Source organism: Ovis aries, chromosome 8, assembly GCF_016772045.2.
Source record: "Ovis aries strain OAR_USU_Benz2616 breed Rambouillet chromosome 8, ARS-UI_Ramb_v3.0, whole genome shotgun sequence".
In the NCBI taxonomy this organism is placed as follows: Eukaryota; Metazoa; Chordata; class Mammalia; order Artiodactyla; family Bovidae; genus Ovis; species Ovis aries.
In genome coordinates this window covers 35,396,826-35,417,488 of record NC_056061.1, presented here as the reverse complement: position 1 = coordinate 35,417,488, position 20,663 = coordinate 35,396,826, and the positions used below count along the sequence as shown (strand labels likewise).

The 20,663-nt window shown below is 35.5% G+C and overlaps 1 protein-coding gene across 7 annotated transcripts in view; it reads left to right on the top strand.

The window, feature by feature from the left end:
• Nucleotides 1-20,663, top strand: part of GRIK2 (glutamate ionotropic receptor kainate type subunit 2) — a 732,858-nt gene that overhangs the window by 459,601 nt on the left and 252,594 nt on the right. For all 7 annotated transcript variants that reach the window (XM_042253366.1, XM_004011243.5, XM_060419222.1 and 4 more), the window contains 2 exons: nucleotides 6,101-6,244; nucleotides 9,710-9,817. In XM_042253366.1, the coding sequence (XP_042109300.1) occupies nucleotides 6,101-6,244; nucleotides 9,710-9,817 (252 nt within the window). The remainder of the gene's footprint in view (nucleotides 1-6,100; nucleotides 6,245-9,709; nucleotides 9,818-20,663) is intronic.

Below are 20,663 nucleotides of genomic sequence, written 5' to 3'. Positions count from 1 at the left end.
CACATATTATATATGTAACATACATATATATATATATATATACTTTATATATATCATGTATCACATCACTCTTTAGTTACATTTAAGTATAAATTATTAAATGCAATATTGGGTGTGTTTGGAGCCCAGATCAAGAGCCCAACTATGTAAAAAGTGCTTAAGCAGAAAGACATTGTCATAAATGTAAATCTGCTGGCATAATACAGAAAATAAATTGGAAAATGGTGTTTTACAACTTCTCCCAGGCAAAACTCAATGGAATGCCCAAAAGCGTTATATCCTAGGGGACAGAGCATTCCAAAAGGCTGCCTCCCAATTGGGAAGAAAGGTAAATACCTTTGGTAGCTTTTGTGAAAAGAAGTCTTTAGTGTATTTAGTGTTTTGAAGAGATTTAATACAGTGATGTTTGCTTCTGTGATCCTGTGTAGTTCAAAACTGCTCATTTCTAACTAATTGCTTCATCCCTCATGCAAATAAAAGCTTTGTTTTAATTTTTTATAACTCTAGAACATCTATCCCACAACTTTATAAAGAAAATGTTTAATGATGATGATTATAGTGATCAGAAACTAAAATAACATATGCAGTTCCCATGGACATGCTTGGTAGTTAGCACTTTGTACCAGAGTCTTCTGTAAATGAAATTTAAGTACATAGAAATATTTTAGCTTTTCACAGAATCCATTAATATTCCTTTTTATTATTTGAAATGTTTCAATCATATATCCTAAATCAAAAGTATTTAGCAATGGTAATTCTTATCATTTTGAAAGCATCTAATCTGTCTGAGTTTTCAATTATTTAAAAATATGCACTGGGCTTTTTCCAAGCATAAAAGAAATGTAAGCATATGTACATCTCACTGTTCCTTCGATGCTTTACAGTCTCATCAGACATGAGGCTACTTGAAATAGATGAAAAAAGAACGGGGTGACTAAACCAATTTCTGTGGCAATAGCTCAACCATAGAAATTAGCATTCATCACTCTTCCACCTGCATCTCCGTTACACACTCCATGCCTAAAAGTAATTAGACTGGGTATAAGATAAACCCAGCAATAAATTAGGGAGATGGTTAATACATATTTATAATATATGAGAAGGCACTTGTGATCTTTTCAAGCCATCCATTTAAAAAGATCACTGTTGTTTTACTGAAATGTGTAGGACTATATTGCACAGTTTAAAAGGTTTGCAAAACAAGTTTCTGGATGATGGACATGCTTTGTAGGTTAACTAATTTATTTTGGAAAGAAAAAAGTTCCAACTCCAGTCTAATCTGAGATAGGACCTCAAGAGGGCTTGTATAGCTATTGATAGATGCTTGACCTAGCAGTGAAATAGGCAGGGCTGCACTTGGATCTGACTGTACTTACCTAGACTGCACTTCCTTCTGGGCTATATTCTCAGGGTGAACAGATATTCTAACTTACCACACAATGAGTATGATCTATTTATATATAAGTAATTATACCTGAAAGAGAGAAAATAGGATAAACTGTTTTGTCTTCCTTGCTGATTTATTTTTTTTTTCTCTGCCTAGCTTTTGTCTTAGCAGTTTAAGATCTAAATAACTACAACTTTTTCTAACCCTCTCCTATGGATTTTAATAACCAGATTGTACACATACTCTATTTTAATTGATTTGGTTAATTCACATTTATGTTTTATGTAGCTGAAGATTTTTTTCGAGGTAGCTGTGATGTGTAAGGAAAAAAAAAAATTGACCTGGAAGACAAACAAACTTTTGTTTGAATCTCAGCTCAGAGACATGCTTTATGGGACATAAATTTCTGGTATTCAGCAGGATCTCCAGAAAGATGAGATCCACTGCTGTCCCTTTCCCTTCTATTGCCTGTCATAGTTTCAGTGGGAATTTGGTTTAAGGGAGGTAATTGGTTATGGTAGTTAGGACAGTGGTTTCAAGAATTAGACTGTGTCTGAATCTTGTTTTTAAAATCTTTTGTCTGAGTCTTATTTCTGCCAATCTTGTTATGATAGTTTGGAGGGTCATTCTAAGAGCTAAGTTTTGGCTGAGTCTCTTTTCTCAAGGTGATGAGACCTTGAGAGGATTACTTCAAACTTGCTGAACTTCAGTTTTCTCTTCTCTGATAAAAGTAGTATCAACTAAAATATAGGGTCTACACGAAGTGCGTGTGAAGAAATTGACACAGTTGTGTGGCATAGAGTAAGTGTGCAATGTAGCTTGTTAGTAACATTATTAAAATATTGACAAAGTAGTGAACCCATGTATCTCCTCCATTTTTCTCCTCCTCTTCTACTCCTCCTGTCTTTCCTCGTATTTTCCCTCTAGAGAACAGTCAAGGCAAAGGATTATACAGTCAATATGAGAGAGTGGAAGACTTAGCCAGAACAGCTCAATAAAACTCTACAGTTTAGAGTTGGAAGTAGAGATGCCTCTTCAGCATAATCTTAAGAGATAGTCTTGGACCTTTGCCTTGTGAAAATCTACTGAGCAGCAACTGTATAGAACAAATCTGCTTCTTTCACAACCTCGTTCCTGGTTAATACTAACCTTCTAACTAACCTATTATTGACTCAATCTCATACATTATTGTATTTATTTTTTGTGAATTTATATTTACCAGTTCTCCACAATCTATTTTCCTTACTTTATAGTGAATTTTCATTATGTAAATATTTACTGTTTATCAAAAATTATATATATATAAATGTATTCAAGTACTTATTGATGTTTCTTATATTTTGAAAATTTAAATTGTTTTCCTTTATTCAAAGTTGAACACTGAACAAAAACTAGAGAGAAGGATGTAACCTCTGGGTAGTATTTTTAGATTTAAATCCAGCTCCATCTCTACATGCTATGATTTTCAAACCAGTTGTTTAACTGTCCTCTACGTTAACTTCCTATTCTATACAGGAATTAAATTCATCAGTGAATTTCCAACCGCATGATGGTCATAAGAAGGCAATGATTTAGGGCAAGTGCCTCACACAAAGTAAATACTGAGTGAACATTACTAATGTTACTAAATTAAGGCAAATTGTCAAGTATATGCATTCTTGTGAAAATAAGAAAAACATTTTTGATAAGCTGGAGCTTTCTCAAGATTTTTCAAAGTTGAAAGAATTTACATATGTACAGTTTTGTGAAGAAGATAGTAAAGTTAAGTCTGACAGGATATCAAGTCTAAATGGAAAACAATTCCATATTATTACGTAAAGCAACTAGTTTAAAAGTAGGATGAAAAAAGCACCCTAAGCAGATGAAAATATAGAAAGTAGTTTCAGAAGTTCTGTTTATTACTTTATAATAAATCAACATACTTTAAAATGGAAATTCAAGAAAATATTTAAACAGCAACTTTTTAACTATGATTTTTCTCTAATACTTACCTTTACCTTATAGCTTAATAAATGTTGTTTCCTTTTTGTAATTACATTTAAAATCACAGATCTTAAATGCTTTTATTGTCATCTAGTATACACTGTGATCCAGAAGCTGAAATTATGTACCAAAAATCATTTTCAAATTTTTAATTAGGTAAAATTCTTTCCTAGTGTTGTCATTAATAGATAAGATTACTCTTTTAGAATTTTCATATAGGTCACATAAGATCATATATCTTCCCTGGTGGCTCAAAGGTTAAAGCGTCTGCCTCCAATGCGGGAGACTCGGGTTTGATCCCTGGGTCGGGAAGATCCCCTGGAGAAGGAAATGGCAACCCACTCCAGTATTCTTGCCTGGAGAATCCCATGGACGGAGAAACCTGGTAGGCTACAGTCCATGGGGTCGCAAAGAGTCGGACACGACTGAGCGGCTTCACTTACTTAAGATCATATAAGGCAGTAAGTCCCAGCAGGATAGCAGGAGCATCATAGATTGTGTTCTTTTAGCTATTATATGACAAAATTTCATCTTGGAAATAATTCCAATGGTATTTAGTAAACCTCTATCTTAAAAAAAAACAAACTGTAAAAGATAAAGAAGAGGAGAAAAATATAAATTTTACTCACTGCTGTCTCCCAAGAGTAATCAGTAGTATCATTTTAGTGTATTTTCTTCACTTTAATTTTGTTTATTGTTATTCACATAATATGCCCAGTGTGATGTTTAAGAATACTTTCTATGACCAATGAGGCTGTTTGAATCTGGGCCTCTCCACTTCTTAGTTGTATGACTTTGTTAGTTACATAACATCTCTCAGCCTTGGTTTCATTATTTGTAAAATGGATATAATATCAGTATTTTTGTTAAATTATTATTGTGAGAAATAAGTTAAATAGCATATATGTTAAGTACACAAATGCTGGAAATACAGTTCTGTATAATCTGTTTTCACACTTGGCTTTATATCACATGCAGTTTCTCATCTAAATGATTATTTTTTAAAACATGATTTTTAATGGTTATATAAAGTATCAGTGTGATTTTCTATTTCCTTATTGTGAACATTTATTGATTTATACTTTTTGTTATTTATTAAAACAAATACTGTGTGTAGCTTTTGTTCTTATCTTTTATTTTCTCAGGGCAAATTCCAGAAAGAGAAATTACTGAGCTAAAAAGAACATGGATATTTTAAAAATTCCCTTGTGGTGCAACTTGCAAAATTGCCCTTTGTCTTCTCTCTAGTAGTCTCTTAAAGTGTTCATATCTCTATACATTTGTTGATAGTGACTTTTAAAAAATTCACTTTATTTTAAAATCAAACATATCTTTCATATCTTGTTAACTTTTTTTATAACCACCAGTGTGGTGTATGAGATATGTCCTCTGAGTGTTAACTCAGGCCAAAGATAAATATCAGCCTGATCCTCAGGCTCATGATATGTGCCTGTATCAACACCACTCCTCTAGTTTTCACTCTGCAGCCATCAATGTGCGAAAGTAGTCAGCTGGTATTTACCAAACGAAGGTTATGAATCTGAGCTATATTCCCCAAAGATTTATGAACTATAAAATGGTATTATTATTATGTTCTGTCATCGCACTGGGCTCTTTAGCTGCCTTCCATTTTATGTGGTTAAGTTCCTGAGGATCCATTTGCATGAAAGCTACTGTGTGTACTCATTTCGTATTGTATTGTGGCAAACGCTATAATCTACAGGGTTCCTATTCATTTTGGAATTCATTTCACAGCTCACTAATTGTGTGAATGAGAAGAGGAAATATATGCTTTTATTCCAAAGCATGCCAAGCAGATGGCCCAAAGTTCATTGCTACCCTCATTGTCAGTGTGGCTCTCTTCTGTAGGTAGTGAGCCTGGCATAGATCCGTCAAACACAATGTGAGGGTCCATTTAACACAGCATTTGACAGTTCCTGAGCCTCTGGTTTGTTATGACTTATAAACAGTTTATTTTTTATCATTCACCTCTAAAGTAGCCAGTCATTTGAGCAGGTGCAAACACAGTAGAATTCATATTCATTTTGCTTGAGAAGCCAAAATGAACTTTTATTCATATGGAAATTTTGGGAAAAGAAAACAGTACAGGGGATTAAGCTTAGTTTCTTGAAAAGGGATTAACACATGTATTGAGATTCAAAACTGTATCATCATTTCTGAGACTGAACCTTTTGAAAAGCTGAATTGCAAGAAAAATTAGGGTTTATCTTTAAGCTTTTTAGGTAAATCTCTTCAAATCTCTTGTTTCTTTCTATGAAAGGAAATTATTTACTCATTTACTTTTATACACAATATGTAATTTAAGGAACCGTTAAAATGCTCATATTTGCATTCCTTGTATATGTGCACACACACACACGTGTATAGAGGAACAGAGTAAGCTAGAGACAAAGGGTGGGACAAAAAATGAAATAATGCATGTCTGCACACATTTCCTACTTAAGCAGAGACAGTAGGATGATATGAAATTATGTTATCACTTCAGGAAAGGGAGGGTAGGTCAGATGTGCTAATGGAGCCCATGTAGGGATTTGATCACAGTAGCTTCTTTAAGAGAACCACAGCATGTGGAAATATTGTTTTTTCCCTTACATGAAGAAAAACTGGGTATTTATTTCTCTCACTGGTTCTTTATCTCTACTTACAAACCTGCTATCATGGGTTTCCCATGTTGTATTGACGCCACTTTTCCTTTTCTCTCATTTTAAGACTGATGCTGCTCTCATGTATGATGCGGTGCACGTGGTGTCTGTGGGTGTCCAGCAGTTTCCCCAGATGACAGTGAGCTCCTTACAGTGCAATCGACACAAACCCTGGCGCTTTGGGACCCGCTTCATGAGCCTAATTAAAGAGGTGAGTCAGGAGAAGAGCCTCTGCTCTGTCTCACTTGTCCTCAAGTTGAATGAATTGAGATTATTGCAGTTTCCCGCACAGGTAATCTTTTACTTGTATCTTTTAAATTAAGCTTTCTTATTTTTCCCATACAAGCAAAATTAGCATTTTTACTAAATAATATGGAAGAAAGGGAAAAATTACATGATAAATAAATGAATTTCTACAAAACATCTATGATTGTGGGAACAGATGAGAATCAGTGATATATGATTTATGACATGTTTGCCCCTCACCTTTAGGAATCTTTATGTGTGTTGTTGTTGTGTTGCTCAGTCATATCCGATTGTGTTATTTTTTCATTTATGTGGAAAAATAGATATTTAAAGAATATTTGTAACATAGGTCACAAAATATGCAATACATTTTTAACTTGAATGCCCTTTGCACGACACTAAATTACACCCAATTTGTACATTTTCAAGAATTACTTTTTAGAGCTATGGTTGCTAAGTATAACATCTAGTTATTTTAATTATATTAGCATTAACATAAAACAAAATATATAGTCATAAGAGTGCAAAGTTTACTTCATGTTGCATAGTATAACCATTTTTATGGCAATGTATCATTTCTAATTATGTCTATTACAGTTTAAGACCAAGTATGCTCATCAGTTCAGTTCAGTTCTGTTGCTCAGTCGTGTCTGACTCTTTGCGACCCCATGAATCACAGCACACCAGGCCTCCCTGTCCATCACCAACTCCGGGAGTTTACTCAAACTCATGTCCATCGAGTCCGTGATGCCATCCAGCCATCTCATCCTCTGTCTTCCCCTTCTCCTCCTGCCCCCAATCTCTCCCAGCATCAGAGTCTTTTCCAATGAGTCAGCTCTTCACATGAGGTGGCCAAAGTACTGGAGTTTCAGCTTTAGCATCATTCCTTCCAAAGAACACCCAGAGCTAATCTCCATTAGAATGGACTGGTTGGATCTCCTTGCAGTCCCTTGGACTCTCAAGAGTCTGTGCCAACACCACAGTTCAAAAGCATCAATTCTTCAGCACTCAGCCTTCTTCACAGTCCAACTCTCACATCCATACGCTACCACTGCTTATAGTAAGGATAAAAAGGGAGAATTTTTAAATATCATACACAAACATGCAAACTCACACATTTACTTCACACACATATTCTTCCTATTCATCTGCTCATGAAGGAAATACTGTCAGCTAAGGATATTTTTTATTTGATACAGCAGTTTTTTATTTTTTATTAAAGGACATTTGACTTATGAGTTTTTATATGAAAGGTTAACTATGAATATTTAATCTTCACTATGAAAAGTCACAGCTGTTATTACCATATATAAGATTTTTCATTTATTGCTTAAAGGAAATCATCAGCTCATCATAGAATAAATTATTTATCATGAAAATAAAAGTGCACACAGAATCATAATTAAGAATCATCAAGACCTTGGCAAAGAATATTCGTGAGTTCCTTGTCTAATTATTACTGAACTCTGAGTAGATGGAATGATATTCCTGTAACAGTATATTGTTCTCTTATTACTCCACATTCTGCATTTACTTCTGGTGTAAAACTAAGTCTCAGAAGATTGCTAACATAGCACACTGGTTTGGCTAGTTGAAGAAGAGCTTTTTCTGAATGAAGCACTTGACAATTGAGACATGTGTCAAACAGCCCTGTAAGAAACTGAATTCGCTATTATATTCATTGGAGGGTGTTATTGAGGATCTTGTCCACTAAATCACATAGGGTCTCTCTTATGAAGACCAAAAAGAGAGATTTCTGTCAAGTTTCAGTACCGGGAAAAGCTGTTTCTCCTGGGTAATTGACGTGTCTTAAATTATGGGTTTTGTATCTTGTATTTTCATCATATTTTCTTCTTTGCTTTGGTTGCTGGAAAGTTCAGAATTTAATTTGTGATTGGTTTTATTAGTTGCGCAGTTTCATTGATGTACATTTCCCTGTGCTGTCTTTAACCCAGATTTCTTTGACTATTCGCAACTTCTTCTGTACTTCTTGATCCCATTTCTTATTTTTATACTCTTTAGATTTTTGTTCACTGCCCACAATTATTTTCTTTGGAAAAAATTAAGTTAAAAAATGTTTTCTTTCCTTACTGGACAACTGTTGACACACGGTAACCTCAAGGATGCCCTTTTGCAATATGCACTGAGATATGTATTATAGTTTTTTTTTTTTTTAATTTACTTATAATTTATTAGCCTAAAATGGTTTTAGAATTTCTACGTATAAGTATCCAAGGAACACATGGAGCCTAAGAAATGTAGTAATAATTGTATCCATTTGTAATACTTTTTGAAATGTTACCCTTTATTGGGTTTTACCTCTTTTGAGTCTCAGTATATATTCAAACCTAATTATGAGTATATATTACATTATTTAAAAATTTCACATGTAACTATTCTTCCAAGCTATTTGCAAATGACATATATAACATCTAATTTGGGCTATATAGCCAGCAGAATGAGAAATCTTTTTGTATTAAAAAACCTAGATATTTGCTCACTCTTGAGGGATAATCCATTGTGTATCTAGATATTCTCACCTCTTTCTACCTGAAAGGATGCTCCTATGGGAAGTGTACATTGATGTGAAGTAATTTCGATACATTTCTCCCAGTATCACCCAGGGTAAAATAAAGCAATGTTGATTATTCTAAATATAAAGTGTATGATCGAAGTAATATAACAAAATGTTTTCTAGATTCAGTTTCTTTAATTGTAATAAAATATTTATTTTGTATTAGTTTGATGTTAGGAGTAGTATTTTGTAATAGTATTTCTAGTTGTAATCCCCCGGAGAAGGCGATGGCATCCCACTCCAGTACTCTTGCCTGGAAAATCCCATAGACGGAAAAGCCTGGTAGGCTACAGTCCATGGGGTCGCGAAGAGTCGGACACGACTGAGCGGCCTCACTTTCACTTTTCATTTTCATGCATTGGAGAAGAAAATGGCAACCCAATCCAGTGTTCTTGCCTGGAGAATCCCAGGGACGGCGGAGCCTGGTGGGCTGTCGACTATGGGGTCGCACAGAGTCGGACACGACTGAGGCGACTTAGCAGTAGCAGCAGCAGTTGTAATCCCCAGTGAGATATTTACTATTTCAAGTTCTCACTTTGCTGGAAGAGCTTTGCTATTTACAATATAAGCCACAAGTTTCTCATAAAGGAAGGTTATACCTGGCAAATGCAGTATTTAAAATGAAAAATTTACAATAAATTTTTCCTGAGACTTGGATAGCATATTTGGAAGAAACATCCTTCAAGGTTCAGAAGATAATAAAATGATAAATATTAAAAATGGGCAGCAATGTAAATTTATGAGAAGTAACAAAAATAGTGTTTCTTTTTCCTTGTACAAAAAAGGGTTGATCTTCTCATCCTGTACATATTTAATAATCTATGGTTTTTGTTTGTTTGTTGGTTTTCCCCACAGGCACATTGGGAAGGCCTCACAGGCAGAATAACTTTCAACAAAACCAATGGCTTGCGAACAGATTTTGATTTGGATGTGATCAGCCTCAAGGAAGAAGGTCTGGAAAAGGTACTTGAAACATTCAGTTTATTTACTTTAATTATTAAATAAACATATCCTAATGAAGAAATAAATATTTCCTGTTGTAGTCACATTTCATTGACTTTTAAATTTATTGAGTAACTTTAAGAAATTTGTTCTCAATTCATTATATTGGACATAATAATTGGCAATTAGAACTCAAGGATAAAGATGTCTTTTAAGATATTTTATGTTTTTATTTTCTCATCAGGTTTTTCTGATTCTCTGCATATAATGTATGTAATCTTAATTTAATGTAAGATATACTAATGTATTAATATAATCCTAATTAGCTATAAGATATAATTAGAAGATATTTGGTATAGTATGAGTCTTTGAATATGTAGCTTATAATTACATGTGCCTGCATAGTAGACTTTCCCACTTAGAGCAGACCATATGAAACGATTAAATACTAAAACATGTTTCCACTGCTGGGTTATATTCAAGAGAAATGTCTGAATTAATGTGCACAAGTAAATTAGATATGAACATGAATGCTACACATTACACTGACTCTGTCTTCCTTGATTTTATTTATACAACTGAGGTGATGTACAGAGTTTGGGTGTGTGTGTTCTACTTTTAGAACATTTTAATAGAAGTTTGCTTATATTTTTTAATTTATGTATTTTAGATATTTTTGATGGATTTATTGAAAGCTATGAATTAAAATATCTTAGAATTATCTTAGAATAATGGAGAATTTATAGATTAGTAGAAATTGAATAATTTCAAAAAGATGTAATAATATAGGAAAGACATGCATAATGTTTCATTTGATCACATATATATATATATGTACATGTACACAGTCTTCCCTGGTTGCTCAGCTGGTAAAGAATCCACCTGCAATGCAAGAGACCCCAGTTTGATTCCTGGGTTGGGAAGATCCCTTGGAGAAGGGATAGGCTACCAACACCAGCATTCTTGGGATTCCTGGTGGCTCAAATGGTAAAGAATCTGCCTGCAATGTGGAAGACCTGAGTTCGATCGCTGGGTTGGGAAGATCCTCTGGAGGAGAGCATGGCGACCCACTCGAGTATTCTTTCCCAGAAAATTCCACGGACAGAGGAAGCTGATGGGCTACAGTCCATGGGGCTACAAAGAGTCAGATACGACTGAGCACACATATGCATATATATTCACTTGGTAATTTATATACACTTAATATTTTATTTGATTTATATATATATATGCATAGGGCTTCCCAGGTGGCTCAGTGGTAAAGAATCTGCCTGCAATGCAGGAGACCTGAGTTCAATCCCTGGGTGGGGAAGATCCCCTGGAGAAGGGAATGGCAACCCACTCCAGTATTCTTGCCTCGTAAATCTCCTGGACAGAGGAGCCTGGAGGGCCACAGTGTATGGGGTCACAAAGAGTTGGACGACCAAGCATGAGCCATATATATATGAATATATACACACACACACATATTATATACACACACACATTCTCTCACATACTGTAGAAGTGGGAAATAGAGCTAAAATGCTGGTTTGTGTCATACCATGAACACCTTGTCAAGATATTTGCAATCATATTTGCAACGTATACATTGTGAATTCAAAGAGGGTTGCTTGGAAAGATATAGTTTGGAATAACTTTACTATGAAGCCATGAAACTCTTCTGAGAGTATAATTTAGAGTACACAGTGACAGATGGTATTAACTGAACCTTCATCAGTGTTAGTTTAAAGAAGAGCAGACTACTGGGACTCTGTTTTTAAGGGATAATGGTGGTGCCTATATGGCAAAAGTGAAAGGAGCTAGTTATGGAACTAGAAATCAAACACTGGAGAAAAAAAAAAAATTAGGAAAGGAAATTTACTTTAGAATGAAATTGGCACAAATCTCCTGAGAAGACAGATAAAGTCCTGAGAGTGGGTGAAGTTAAGCTATAGGGAAAAGGAACTAAGAGTTCACATCAAACAGTTTCAGAAACTTTGAAAATTAGTACATGAAGTCATCAGCTAAAAGAGGGAAGTGGAATTTCGTTTAGTCAGTATTTTAGTTTAGTCACTATTTTCCAAATAGTGGAAATATTTTGGAAATGCCATTATGGCAGACTTGACTTTGAAATTATAGGAATGAAAAGTGAAAATTGCTCAGCTGTGTGTGACTCTTTGTGACCCCAAGGACTGTAGCCTGCCAGTTTCCTCCATACATGGAATTCTCCAGGCAAGACTAGTGGAGTGGGTAGCCATTCGTCTCCAGGGGATCTTCCCAGCCCAGGGATTGAACCCAGATTTTCTTCATTGCAGGCAGATTCTTTACCATCTGAGCCACCAGAGAAACCAGTGAAATATATTCATTTTTTAATTTAGTAGACTGATTAATAGATCAAGGACTAAATTCAAACAGCATTGGGCTCAAATGTTTGTTCCACCATTTAGTATTTACAAACAGGTTTCTTATTCCCTCTAAAATACAGTGACTCCTGCTATATCGTGGGTAATAGCAATATTTGCCTCCTGAAGGCTCATAAGTCTTGTTGATTTTACCTTTGTGTTTTCCTAAATAGTATAGTTACCAATTCATAGATGAAAAGACAGAGTTCCTAAACTGATAGAGTTCACAGTTTGAAGGGTTCATAAATGGTGATTCAGGAGACTTAAATTACAATTCCAGTTCTATCACAAGTGTATGAACTTCATCCTTCCACCCAACTTCACTATGCCCAATTCCCCACCTCAAAAAAGGCTGAGAGAAATGGACTTCCCTCTTGTACTGGCCAAAGAAAAAGATATCGTGGTCTCTAAAAGAACCTAAAAATACTACATTAATATGAGTAAGGCTAGGAATTTTAACTATCCTCAATCCTATCTGCTCATGCTACGTTCTTTTTTGATTCTTGTCATCTTTGACTTTATTTATTCATTTAATTCCCTAACAAATATTCAATAAACATCTATTTTATGCCTTTACAATGGTTGTACTCTAGTGAAGAGAGCCTGCCAATAACAAATGAATTCATAAAATTATAAAAAGGATTGGACAGTCATATATGTTAAAATAAAGACCTCTTGTTTGTATGAATATTAAACAGATATATTTTGAATTGTTTTCTCAAATGTTAATCTTAGGATTAAAATAGTTAATGGCAGTATAATACATACTTCTGATATTTGTGACTGTGGAGCTTCCTGTGGAGGAAGGAACAGGTATACTTCTGACAAACAGAGAGAAATAGGACATATTCATGGAACTGAACTTGGGGTTAAAATGCTACTCTAGATACAGCTTTCCTCTTATCTAGGAATCACAGATCAAAGTGAATTCCTTCTCCTTTGTCTCGCCAGGGACCTTGATGATAAGAACCCACCCCAGTTAGTCATGGTCTGAGAAGGGTCACCTGTACTGCATAAACAAGCAGTCACATCTATTATTATTATTATTATTATTATTATTGGTTTAATTGGGGTGAGAAAAAATGTCTTTATTCAAAAAGCCAGGAGTTAGATCAGAATTCTTTTATACTGAAAGGGGAGGAGGTTAAGTCAAACATTTCCTGGATCTGGTCAGCTTCCGGAGGGGAGGTGCTAATTTCTTCCTTCCTGTAGTCATTCAGAGGTGGACCTGGTCAGATATAAGAAAGGTCAAGAATACCGCATACACATCCAACCACATCTGTCCAAAAAAGCCCTCAGGACATGGCAGTCCTTTCTCTGAAACAGAGGAGGAAGATTAAGGATGTAAGACAGTAAATGACTTTGTTTCCCTCAGGCAATGCTAGGACAATTTCTTTAAGAGCGTGGTATTGATCATGGCATCTGATCCCATCACTTCATGGTTAATAGAAGGGGAAAAAGTGGAAGCAGTGATAGATTTTACTCTCTTGAACCCCAAAATCATTGCAGACAATGACTGCAGCCATGAAATTAAAAGATGCTTGCTTCTTCAAAGGAAAGCAATAACAAATCTACATAGTATATTAAAAAGCAAAGACATCACTTTGCCTCCAAAGTTCCATATAGTCAAAGCTATGGTTTTTCCCGTAGTGTTGTATGGATGTGAAAGCTGGACCATAAAGGAGGGTAAGTGCTAAAGAATTGATGCTTTGGGACTGGGTGATGGAAAAGACTCTTGTGAGTCCCTTTGATAGCAAAGAGATCAAACCAGTCAATCCTGAGTAAATCAACCCTGAATATTCATTGGTAGGACATGTTGCAGCTGAGGCTCCTCTACTGTGGCCACCTGATGCAAAGAGCTGACTCACTGGAAAAGATTGATGCTGATGCTGGGAAAGATTGAAGTCAAAAGGAGAAGAGGGCAGCATAGGATGAAATGGTTAGATAGCACCACCAACTAAATAGACATGAATTTGACCAAATTCCAGGAGATAATAGAGGACAGAGGAGCCTGGAATGCTGCAGTCCATGGGGTTGCAAAGAGTTGGACACAACTTAGTGACTGAACAACAGTTGAGATTAAAAACAGTACAAAAAGGAAAGTTACAATAAATGATTTTCTCAGCTTGAATCATTGTTCAAAGATCAGGTTGTATATTTCACTTTCAAAATACGTTTAGAATCCATCTACTTCCCTCCCCATCCTTTGCTATAATTATAACCAGGAGACCCTTCACCTGGGAACTACATTGGAGATATACAAATTTATTCATAACTGACAATAAAATTAATAGATTTTTTAAAGGATATGTAACTATGATATAATTTATGATTGGAAATGGTTTGACTTTACTTATCTTGTACTCTGAGACTTAGCTATATTTTAGGAAAGACCAGTTTCAGATGGAACAAAAACATGACTAATGGCAATAGATATTAAGAAATATTCAGGTGGTTCTTAGAATATGACATCAAAAAGATTCTGTTTAAAGCAAAAACAGTTAGGAGGGTTTTACACAAAATAGGTTTGAACTGAGTTGATGACAGTACATGATAATGGTTCATTTCCATTGCAAAATGAGCTATCTAAAGGCCATTTAAAAAACACTTAGACTTTAAAAAGAATTCCTTCCAAGAAACTGTATACAATAATAAGTACAATAATAAAATTGCTTTATTCTACCACCTGATTGAATTTTCTTACTGAATGTTCTTTGTGACAACTATGTATATCATGAGCTTTCCAAGAAAAAAAAAAAATCAATCTCTTGCTATTATATTTTATTGGTTATTTAAATGGATTTTTTAATTTTCATCTAAATAGAAATGTTAAACTAAAATCATAATTATGTACCTCTCTTGCCCTCTCTATTCTGGTTATTTTTCTGATAGTCTCCTAAATGTGATATTTAATATATTAAAATAGAACTTAGAGAATAGAATGTTCTGTCTTCTCAGTGGAAAGGCCTAATAAATCCTTATTGAAATGTGGCTGTTTTATTAATATTATATTAATCTAGAAAAAACACAAAGATCAAACTAAGCCTCAGCATGCTTTTAGAATAAAATCAGCCCCCTTAGGGACAATCTTGAGAGAGAAAAGTGGCTATCAAGAGCCATCTTATGGAATATATGTTTGCCAGTTTCTACAAAACTAAGAATTTATATAAACAACATAAATCAAGATGACCCATATTTGCAAACCTGTAAAAGTTTGAATTTGTTGTATTTTACTATCAAAAAAAGATTCAGCTTCTAAAATCTGTGCTTTCTGAATATTCACTACTTGCTTTTTTACCCACATGTAGAGAAACTGCTATTAACAATCCATAGACTTCTTATAAAAACTGAAATATTTTGATAATATATGGAAAGAGTAAGAATTAGTAGTGAGACTCTGCCTGTCTGAGTTTACAAATATATATGTTCCAGGAAGAGAACATGTTTCAAAGTGCATTTGAAGAAATTTTTTGTAGAATATATATATTTTTAAAGAAAGAATGGTAATGTCTGTATAAAATTTTACTGTTGAACTTTGTCTTGTCAGAAGAATCATTAACCCCCTCTGATTCAAACCCAAAGAAAGGCGATGCCAAAGAATGCTCAAACTACTGCACAACTGCATTCATCTCACATGCTAGTAAAATAATGCTCAAAATTCTCCAAGCCAGGCTTCAGCAATATGTGAATCGTGAACTTCCTGATGTTCAAGCTCGTTTTAGGAAAGGCAGAGGAACCAGAGATCAAATTGCCAACATCCGCTGGATCATGGAAAAAGCGAGAGAGTTCCAGAAAAACATCTATTTCTGCTTTATTGACTATGCCAAAGCCTTTGACTGTGTGGATCACAATCAACTGTGGAAAATTCTGAAAGAGATGGGAATACTAGACCACCTGACCTGCCTCTTGAGAAATCTGTATGCAGGTCAGGAAGCAACAGTTAGAACTGGACATGGAACAACAGACTGGTTCCAAATAGGAAAAGGAATACGTCAAGGCTATATATTGTCACCCTGCTTATTTAACTTCTATGAAGAGTACATCATGAGAAATGCTGGACTGGAAGAAACACAAGCTGGAATCCAGATTGCCGGGAGAAATATCAATAATCTCAGATATGCAGATGACACCACCGTTATGGCAGAAAGTGAAGAGGAACTAAAAAACCTCTTGATGAAAGTGAAAGAGGATAGTGAAAAAGTTGGCTTAAAGCTCAACATTCAGAAAACGAAGATCATGGCATCCGGTCCCATCACTTCATGGCAAATAGATGGGGAAACAGTGGAAACAGTGTCAGACTTTATTTTTCTGGGCTCCAAAATCACTGCAGATGATGACTGCAGCCATAAAATTAAAAGACGCTTACTCCTTGGAAGGAAAGTTATGACCAACCTAGATAGCATATTAAAAAGCAGAGACATTACTTTGCCAACAAAGGTCCATCTAGTCAAGGCTATGGTTTTTCCAGTAGTCATGTATGGATGTGAGAGTTGGACTGTGAAGAAGGCTGAGCACCGAAGAATTGATGCTTTTGAACTGTGGTGTTGGAGAAGATTCTTGAGAGTCCCTTGGACTACAAGGAGATCCAACCAGTCCATTCTGAAGGAGATCAGCCCTGGGATTTCTTTGGAAGGACTGATTCTAAAGCTGAAACTCTAGTACTTTGGCCACCTCATGTGAAGAGTTGACTCATTGGAAAAGACTGTGATGCTGGGAGGGATTGGGGGCAGGAGGAGAAGGGGATAACAGAGGATGAGATGGCTGGATGGCATCACGGACTCGATGGACATGAGTCTGAGTGAACTCCGGGAGTTGGTGATGGACAGGGAGGCCTGGCGTGCTGTGATTCATGGGGTCGCAAAGAGTCGGATATGACTGTGCGACTGAACTGAACTGAACTGAACTGAAAAGATATTTGAATGGATTTGCACTCCAAAATTTATCTAAATCTGAAAATCTACGTGAGATCACTGAAGACTTTTTTTTTTTGTTTAATAGATTTGTAAACACCTAATGCATAGCATTTGCTTCCCTGGTAGCTCAGATGGTAAAGCGTCTGCCTACAATGCAGGAGACCCAAGTTCGATCCCTGGGTCGGGAGGATCCCCTGGAGAAGGAAATGGCAACCCACTCCAGCATTCTTGCCTGGAAAATCCCATGGACTGAGGAGTCTGGTAGGCTACAGTCCATGGGGTTGTAAAGAGTTGGACACGACTGAGCAACTTCACATAATGCGTAGCAGCTTTTATCTTTCTCTCTTTGATGACACTTGGTACATACAACTTGGTCTCCATGGCAACAATGACTCCTAACTTTCCTAGGAACTAAGATTTATTTTCCTCCCTTTAGGAAAGCAATGATAATGATGATGTTGACCAACAATCTTTACACCTGTGGTAAATGTGTCATTTGCTTCTTGAAAAGCAAAAATTGATCCTAGGAAGGACCCAAACTTAGTGTCTGTCTTTGAAGATGTTAACTGTTTTTGTCTGAGTCACACAAAGAATCATTACATGCCAAATTTCATAACTAATGATATTTTTCAGTGTTTCAGTGTATTTATAGTTATTATTTTGCTTCACAACTGTCACAGAGTTAGACACAACTGAAGCGATTTGGCAAGTAGCATGCATGTGTACTAAACATAATTATAATGCATTGTTTTGAGTTCAAAGTCATCTCTGAATGACTTTTTTATCCTTGCAAAACAATGGCCCTTAATTGAATGTTATCACAGTTATATTAGAGTAAATTCATTGATTCAAATTGTATTTTAAAAATCAAAAGTATCACCTATCTCTTAACTCTTTAATTATGTTTAGACTTTGTTTTAAACAAAAATAAAAATCAGTGATGGAAAAAAATCTATGTTTAGATTATTCAGCCCTTTCTGTAAGATCATTATATACTTATTGATTTCTTGTTCTCATATTAATGCTATAGTTCTCAAGTGGTGAAATTTCAGACTTATGTTAACTGGTAGGCAGTTTTAGAAAAGTCATCAACTGAGGAGTTCTTTGCATTGTGTTACTATTGTTGTTTAGTCACTAAGTCACGTCCAACTTTCTTGTGACTCTATGGACTGTGGCCCATCAGGCTCCTCGGTCCATGGCCTTTTCCAGGCAAGAATATTGGAGTGGGTTCCCTTTTCCTTCTCTAGGCTATCTTCCTGATCCAGGGATTGAACCAGTGTCTCCAGCAATTGAGGTGGATTCTTTACCACTGAGCCATTGGGAAGCCCTAACATTGGAAGGGGTGAAGTAAATGAAGGCAAAAACTGTCTACCTGTAATACTTCGTAAGAAAACTGCTATGTTGAAAAAACTCAGTGCCCACTATTCACGTTCCATGTAGCCCTGAGAAACCTGAGTTTGCAAATTATTTAGAAAGAATAGATGCACTAGTTAACAGAGAAATATGCAGCCCACCAGTTACATTGGTACTTCCCTGGTAGCTCAGTGGTAAAACACAAGCCTGCCAAAGCAGGAGACACAGGTTCAGTCCCTGCATGTTTGTGTGTGTGTCTGTGTGTGTGTGAGAGAGAGTATGTAAATATATATGTATACATATGTATATAATAATTATATATGTATTTATATATATAATCTCTTATTTATCTATTTATCTGTGATGAGTAGTTAGATTGCTTCCATGTCTTGACAATTGTACATAATGCTTCTATGAACACTGGGGTGCATTTATCTTTTTGAATTAGTGTTTTCTGTTTTGTTTTTTTGGTCTTTTATATATATATATATACCAAGGAGCAGAATTGCTGGTTCTGCTGCTGCTGCTGCTAAGTCACTTCAGTCGTGTCCGACTCTGTGCAACCCCATAGACAGCAGCCCACCAGGCTCCCCAGTTCCTGGGATTCTCCAGACAAGAATACTGGAGTGGGTTGCCATTTCCTTCTCCAATGCATGAAAGTGAAAAGTGAAAGGGAAGTTGCTCAGTTGTGTCCCACTCTTTGCGACCCCATGGACTGCACCCTACCAGCCTCCTCCATCCATGCATTTTCCAGGGAAGAGTACTGGAGTGGGGTGCCATTGCTGGTTCTATGGTAGTTCTTTTTTTTTTTTTTAAGAAAGCTCCATACCTTTTCCACAGTAGCTGTACCAATTTACATTCCCACCAAAGTGCACAAGAATTCTCTTTTCTCCACATCCTCACCAACATTTGTTACTTGTGTTCTTTTTGATGATAGAAGTTCTGACAGGTATGAGTTGGTATCTCACTGTGGTTTTGATTTGTATTTCCAAGATGATTAGTGATGTTGAGCATCTTTTCATATATTTGTTGGTCATCTGCATTTCCTCTTCGGAAAAATGTCTGTTAAGTTCTTCTGCCCAGTTTTTATTTGGGTTATTTATTTTCCTGATTTTGAATTGAATGCACTATTTAAGGAACCCTGATGGCTCAGCAGGTAAAGAATCTACCTGCAACATTGGAGACATGGGTTTAATACCTGGGTCAGGAATCCCTAGAGAAGGGAATGGCAACCTACTCTAGTATTCTTGCCTGGAGATTTCCATGGATAAAGGAGGCTGGCAGGCTATAGTCCGTGGGGTTACGAAGGGCCGGACATGACTGAGAACTAACACTTATATATGTCAGATATATATTAACCACCCTTATTGGTCATATCATTTGCAAATAGTTTCTTCTATTCAGTAGGTTGTCTTTTTGTTTTGTTTATAATTTTGTTTCCTTTTCTGTGAAAAATATTTTAAGTTTAATTAGGACCCATTTGTTCTTACTTTTATTCCCTTTGCTTTAGGAGACAGATCCAAAACTATATTGCTATGTTTAAGACAAAGATTTTTCTGCCTATTTTTTCCTCTAGGAATTGTACGGTTTCTGGTCTTGTATATAGGTCTTTAGTCTATTTTAATTTATTTTTATGCATGGTGTTAGAGAATGTTCTAATATTTTTAATAAATCAGAAAGAATTTTTTTTAAGCAACCTTATTTTTTGATAGAGACTCCACATTGTGCTAAGACTGTATATAATGTACAGTGTGATTTCCCATTATCGCCAAACAGGCCTTTAGGAAATTGCCAGTTATGCTCTGTGCTCAAGACATATTTGTCTAAAATTAAGTAAAAATTATATATAATCAGAGAATTTTTTTTCCTTTTTACATTGTTCTGTGATGGAAAACTGTATCATTCTTTTCCTTATTCCCCAACATCCATGGTTATATTGTTAGCAAATGCCAAGAGGAGAGTGTAAATAGAATTTTAATAGATTCTATGATGCCAAATGTTTTTTAGTGGATAAATCATTTCTTAACCTTAAATGAGCTTGACTTCATATATAGCTAATATTTTACACCCAGCTGGAAGTGTTTATTTTGTTTCTACCTGAGAAAGTTTTTGGTATACATTTCAAAAATCATTATTTCAAATTCCAAGGAGAATTAAAAAACCTGTCCCACTGAATCTGCTCACAAGGAAAAGTACTAACATACATGTTTAGAAGAA